Genomic DNA, 6892 nt, shown 5'->3' with positions numbered 1-6892 from the left:
TATTACATTACATTTAATGTTTATTTAAATCATCAACATATATTACATTACATTTCTACTTCAGATATACTAATAATACATTCTAATAATACTAATATATCCTACAAATAGCAGATTGTCATTGGCATCGGCAAAAGAGTGAAAACATCATTCGCACTTGTTCGAAAAAAGTCCATTGTTCGTCTCACGTAACTGCCGAACGGAAAGTCCGTTGTTCGCAGCAAGTCCGTTGCTCGAGTCACGTAACGGTCAAACAGAAAGTCCGTTATTCGCAGCGTCCGTTATTCGAGGCGTACGTTATACGAGGCACCACTGTATTTTATTATTTACAAACTTGTTAGTGATGTAAACTCCGTCAATTTTATATACCAAACATGTTCCAACCTCAGTTTATTACAACTTGTATTCGTACACACACAAAAAAAAACAAAGTACCGTTAACTGACTTTGGGCCACCCTGTATAAAATTTTGGGGACAAATTATCATATATTTAATGGAAAATTACAGGAGCAAGTGTTATTACTTCTGAAAGATGCTATTGTGAAACGTTTAAATACATCAAAGGGTTTCTTAATAGACGGTTATCCAAGAGAAGTGGACCAAGCTATACAATTTGAAAAAGAAGTAAGCTTTTTAATTATTAAAAAAATTAAGAATAAAGTTTTTATATTAAGCTAATAAAATATTTTAAAATAATTTTAGGTATGCAAATGCGCTTATTTGTTATTTTTTGATGTTTCTGACGATACGATGACACAAAGATTATTAAAAAGAGGTGAAACTAGTGGCAGAGTGGATGATAATGAAGAAACCATTAGAAGTCGGCTGAAAACATTTCACTCACATACTCAACCGATTTTAGATTATTTTGGCGAAAAAGTTAAAAAGGTAAGTTTATTTATTTTGAAATAAGAGATTTATTTTTCGAAATATATCGTAAAAAGTAGTTGTTTTTGTCTTTTAATTACCGTACTTAAGTATGTTAGGATAATTTTGATTTACCAACGTACTCTGTATACATACATGTTATAAATTAGTATTCAGCTATATCTAAGCATATTTCACTGATTCGAATCTCTAAATTTTCTTTAAATATTAAAAATTAAATTATTAATGAAAGTAATTTGAATATGAAAATCAGTTTATTTGAATTCTCAAATGAACTGTGTACAAATTATTGATGAAAGTAAACAATTCGCGTGATAATATTTATTATGTATTAATAGATAAATACTTCTAAAATTCCATATTTATCAGCAAGTAACTTCTTTTTTAACCGAAATTTCTATGCATTTTGCAGTTAACTACAGTATATTAATAATTTTTAAACCTTACTGCTTTCATCTTCATTATGTAGGTTATATTAGTCATAGATTAGTAACAGATCAGACGTTTTCGACTTGATATAACTTTCGTATATAAGTTATGTACTATCCAATTAACCAATACCGATCAGTACAGCAAAATAATCAATTTATCATTTGAAAATGTTGAATTAAAGCAAGATGGCAGTATCGTGATGTGAAGCAGAACTAATTTTCGAAGATTAATACCTATTTTAATTATTTATTTAAGTCAAAATCGTGATATTCCACATGAGTAATTCACTTTGTTTGACTATTTGATGACAATTGCTAACAACTTGCGATGAAACTGTTTCTCTCTGTCGTTCACGTGCCTACATCTACTTGAAAATTTGATTGCTGATTTTAGATTGTCAGTTATAAACTTTCGAAATTTTAGATATTATATGTAAAGTCAATCATGAACATCTCCATTCATCTGCATATGAAAATGGTAGGTGAATCGAAGTAAATAGTGTAAATAGATATACTAAAGTGCTGACGTCATGAGAGACCCAAATTTAAATTACATCAAGAAGTGCGTGTTATCGTTTAATAGGTTAGAAATCATTTTCCTTTCCGCATTGTGTACTGTATAAAATAAATTACTGTTAAGAAATTCGTTCCCATTGAACTAACTGTGAATGATCGGTAAAGAGTGAAATTATGGCTAAAATTATAACCTTTCTGTTTCGAGAGGATTTTGTTTTCTAAAAATTATTGTAGAAGCCGAAATCCTAGCAGAAAATCTTGAAAATATTTATAAAAACTGTATCTTTTGAGATTTATTAAAATCCGCATTTTATAATGATATATAATATACTGATGCTATCCTATTTATCTTACCAAAGAAGAAAAAAGTATAAATAAAGAATGAAATTCGTCTTATCTCGGACATCGAATCAGTTGACATATTTCTTTAAGAATAGTTTGAGACTATAATACATAATGTTATAAGTTTATATATGCTTATAAGTTCATTTATAGATACTAATTATAGTAATCAGATATACTGTACAGATAACTAGACAGTAATTTTCTATTATTAATACATTCAGAGCTGTTATATATACTGTATAAATAAATAAATCAGTTTTTTTTTTTAAAAGGCAGTTAGAACGGTGCTTTGTTCAACGGTCTTTTATACGCATCGCAGAAACACTTAAAACATTGGCCTTTCATTAGAGATTACCAGCTGCTCTCAAATATAAAAAAGATTTTAAAAAATCCATTGCTTACACCGCAGAAACATTTAAATATTTTTTATGTAGTGTTTCATAATCTTTATTTTTAATTATTTTGCGATGTGTACAAAGTATATTCAACAAGAAATCGCCATTCTTCAGTGCTTTGTCTCTAGTTTTTACTGAATATCGTTCTAAAATCTATCAATTTTGTACACATTTTATGCTTAAAAGTCAGTTTGCATTCGTTCTTTGTCTGTTACTAATCGCACACTTGTCAATGACCATTTAGTGAATCATGTACATCATAAAAATTATATTATACTGAACATATATTCATTATATTGTAAATATTAAACATATAAATATTCATTTCATATCAATATCATCTTATTTTTGACTCGAACAATAAAAAGTAATTCATTAAAATTTAAAAATTTGAAAAAAGTAGTATAGTGATTTTTTTTCCTCTCTTGATTTGTTTTGGAGTAGATTTTACGAGCTAGAGTAATTATAGACAGATTAATAAAAAATATAGAGTTGTAAATAAGAACAGATTAATACAGTTCTATATAAATCTGTTCTTTCTCATTAATGAATTGATTAATGAGAATATAGTATTTTATATAAGTATATTTTTATATACTTTTAAGGGACAAATTGTATAATTGTCAGATAAATCCAGAACATAAAAGAATTCTAGACGATTAAGTTGCACATCGAAGGCTAACTTTCATAGATTAAACTTTATTAATCCTTACAAATTGTTCGCTAGAACAATAAAACACAAATAAATAGAAGCTAATAATAATTATTAAATTAAAAAAAAGTTATTTCGTGTAAAATTTGTATAGGCTACGTGTATTTTTTTCAAATAAAATCTTCATATAAAAATTAATTTTCATTGAAAATAATGTTATGTAAAAATGTTTAAGTAAAAATAAGACGATATACTATAAAATTATTGAAAATCAGAATTTTTATATTCTAAAAAATAATTTTTTTGGATCCTCTTATTAAATTTATGAAATGTTTTCTATTGCTATTTACTGTTGAGGGTTTTTTTTAAATCGAGGAACGATTACATTAAAAAACTATTTTAAACCCTCTTTTTTTTCTTAAATAAATCATTTTATTAATTCTTTTGGATTTTCTATTGATTTAGTATTCTTCGGTATACGCAAATTAGACACAGTAAAATTCCTATGTAGCGCTACCATTTCTTCACCTTTAAAGTTGACACTACCCAAGAAACTAGAACGATAAGAATTTATATACTGATGAGAATCCATACATAAATTTGTGTTTGAGGTTTTGGAAAATTGTGTTTGAGGTTTTGGAAAATTGTGTGATTTGGTGAATTTGTGGTTTGTAATACAAAACCGTGCATTTAACAATTAATATACTGAAGGGTTCTTTAATTAATTAATAATTATGCGGAAGATCCGTTCTCAAAGATTTCTTGGCATTTGACGGGGTGGCACCATTTAGGAGAGCACTATATTGAGGTTTAACTGTGTGTAAAATCTGTGAATTTATATAAATTTGTTAGAGCTCTATAAAACAGATAATAATTATTATTTAAATAATTTTTAAAATAAGATTTCTAGTTTGTCAACAAGCAGTTTGATTAGTATTCCAATTTTATTTGGAATATTAATACAACAAACGTTTTCATAGATGACGAAATTTCAATATTACATTTGTATGGCAAAGTAAATTGAGTTTAATTTTCCGAATGTAATTAACTTTAACTATGTAAATGCTTACGTGATTATCTGATAGTAATGGAAGTTGAAACGTGATTAAAGTTTCTACAAAATGGTTAACCGACTTCTTTCGTGATTACTGACATTATTTCTTCTCGTAAATGCAAATTCGTTAAGCATATTCGGGAAAAAAATCATAAATATCCAAGATTAATTGATCCAAAAAATAATTATTTCGAATAATTAAGTCAGATTATTTTGACGTATCGTACGATATTTGGAACGGAAAACAAATTAATTTTCTAATATTTAATCGTGTAAACCAATGTTTCTCAACGGGGGCGATATCGCCCCATGTGGGTGTTTGTCCATGTTCAGGGGGCGATTAGTAACAATTTATATTTTGGGGGCGAAAAAACAATTTTCTGGGCGATATAGTAAAACATTATATTAAGAATAATTAGATATTTTATTCGTTATATCGTACAATAATTAAACAAATAACATTANCCAGGAATATATATGTTTTTAATTTGCTTGAAATATGTAAAAATTAAATAGAATTTAATAAATTCCAATTTTGTTGTTTAAATTAATATTGATTAATTCAGAAAAATAAAATAAGAATCGATTAATTTGAATTTTTAAAATTAAAATAACGAAAAATACGATGATAATCAATAGATGGCACCATGGTCCTTGTACTCTGTATAGGAATAGGAATACAGTATATGCTCTTAGGGAGGTGAAAAGGAGCAATTGCATCTCCTTCTACTACTAATATATGTATATTTAATTTTTGTAAATAATTAAACTTTGTTTAGTTTACTTCTACACTTAAATATAAAGCCGGTAGACGCCTAAGTATAAATTTAAACCGTGGAACCCGTAGTTTTCAAATAAATACACTGTATTTAGTAACGTAATAAAATATGATTTTTTCTCTTTCACATTCATATGAAAGAATGATTCAATCTGTATGAGTGATTCGTTCAGTGATATCATGTGATTATTATTTATATAAGAGATTAGCTTACCATAAATCAATCATATACAATAATACATATAACTTTGTGTATTTTTGCGTTGCAGTTTTTTCAAACAGAATAAAGTTTTTGGACTGCAATTTGCAAAAATTGTAGACCTATAAATTTTCACTGTCGTCTGTCCGTCTGTCAGTCTGTCCGTTCGTCTTTCCTTAATCTCGAGAATGGAGTTTGATAGATGAAAGATGAGAACAGATATGGAAGCCTTAAACGCAGGAGGCCCCGATTAACTATGTATGAACTTCCGATACAAACCGAAAGTAAAGTTATTTCAATCCAAAACTTTTTCTCTGAAAGGAGATAATTACTAGAGATAATAAATAAACGGCACGACTCCGTTGCTAACAGAAAAGTATGATGTACAGGGGCAAGACACCATAATACTAATTTGAGGTGGAGATCATATATTTTAAATGAAATAAATTAAAAATATGATAAAAATTGCAGCCCGGCATTGTGACAAAGTCACAAAAAATAATTGTTCGTTATATTTAATAATCAAATATTTTTTTAGTTTTAGTTGCATCATCATGTTAAATTTCTGCTATAACTACAATATATGAAATATAATTCTTACGTAATACATATAGTAATAATGGATATATATGACTCCTATACTCTGTTGTTTTGCTGTTATATCAGGAATAACATAAAAATCTTTGACCTTTGATAATCATGTTATCAAAGCAATCTCTATAGTATATGTCGTTTTCTATCTTCTGTAGCAAGTCTTGAAGTGTTCTACACAAAGTAAAAACTGCGATTAGTAGTTAAAACTATACAAGGATTTTATATGAAAAAATTGATATAATTCACTCTGAATAAATTTAAGAAATTAAATGAAAAATAAAACTTTTCTTAACATTTAAAAAAAAATATTTTTAAAATAAATTCATAAAGTAGAAAAATGCTAGTCTGATGATGATTTGGAAATTTGTTAGGAAATACAGTAATTTGTTTTAATCTTATATTAAACTGCTGAATAACGCAGATTATTACAAAATTTTTTTAAATAAATAAATTGTATGCCTATAAATAATTTTGTAAACATACTTTATACAGTATATCCAATTCAATAATATAGTTAGTTTTATACGCAAAAATAGGACTGTTTTTATATAATTTATAAACAAATTACAGTAATAATAATTCATTAAAATAATTTTATTAAATTTATTATTATTATTAGTAGTAGTAGTAGTACTTATTCATTACATTAAATTATTCAAAATAATGAAAGAAATTCGTTAATTTATATTATTATTATCAAATTAGCCTATTTATATTAATTAATATACAGGATAGTCAAAAAGTCAGTTATCCATAATAAAGATTGATTGATTAACTTTTGAAATACAGTGGTGCCTCGTACAACGTACTTAATCCGTTCCAGGTGCACGTCCGTTAAGTGAAACGTCCGTTATACGAAACGCATTTTCCCATAGAAATACATGTTAAAACATATAATTCGTTCCGCAGCATAAAATAACCGTACTGTACCATAAAAAATGAAAATGGAGCAGACACCAATTATGCCGGGTAGTCAGATGTTGTGAGGAGGAGGTGGAAGAACACTTTCTTTACACATTCATACAGATACAGACTTTTT

General features: G+C 27.0%; 1 protein-coding gene across 1 annotated transcript in view; it reads left to right on the top strand.

Annotated features, from left to right (window-relative positions):
* Positions 1–445: 445 nt before the first annotated feature.
* LOC111618366 (adenylate kinase isoenzyme 1-like) overlaps positions 446–6892 on the top strand; it is a gene marked incomplete at its 5' end in the record, with an annotated part of 16209 nt that continues 9762 nt past the window's right edge. Inside the window, 2 exons of the mRNA XM_023359877.1 lie at positions 446–625; positions 704–889. Of these exons, the coding sequence (XP_023215645.1) occupies positions 446–625; positions 704–889 (366 nt within the window). The remainder of the gene's footprint in view (positions 626–703; positions 890–6892) is intronic.

Source organism: Centruroides sculpturatus, unplaced genomic scaffold (assembly GCF_000671375.1).
Source record: "Centruroides sculpturatus isolate CEXI.00-Female unplaced genomic scaffold, Cexi_2.0 scaffold189, whole genome shotgun sequence".
Lineage (NCBI taxonomy): Eukaryota > Metazoa > Arthropoda > Arachnida > Scorpiones > Buthidae > Centruroides > Centruroides sculpturatus.
The sequence above is the reverse complement of the archived record's forward strand: the minus strand, read 5'-3'. Positions and strand labels throughout refer to the sequence as shown.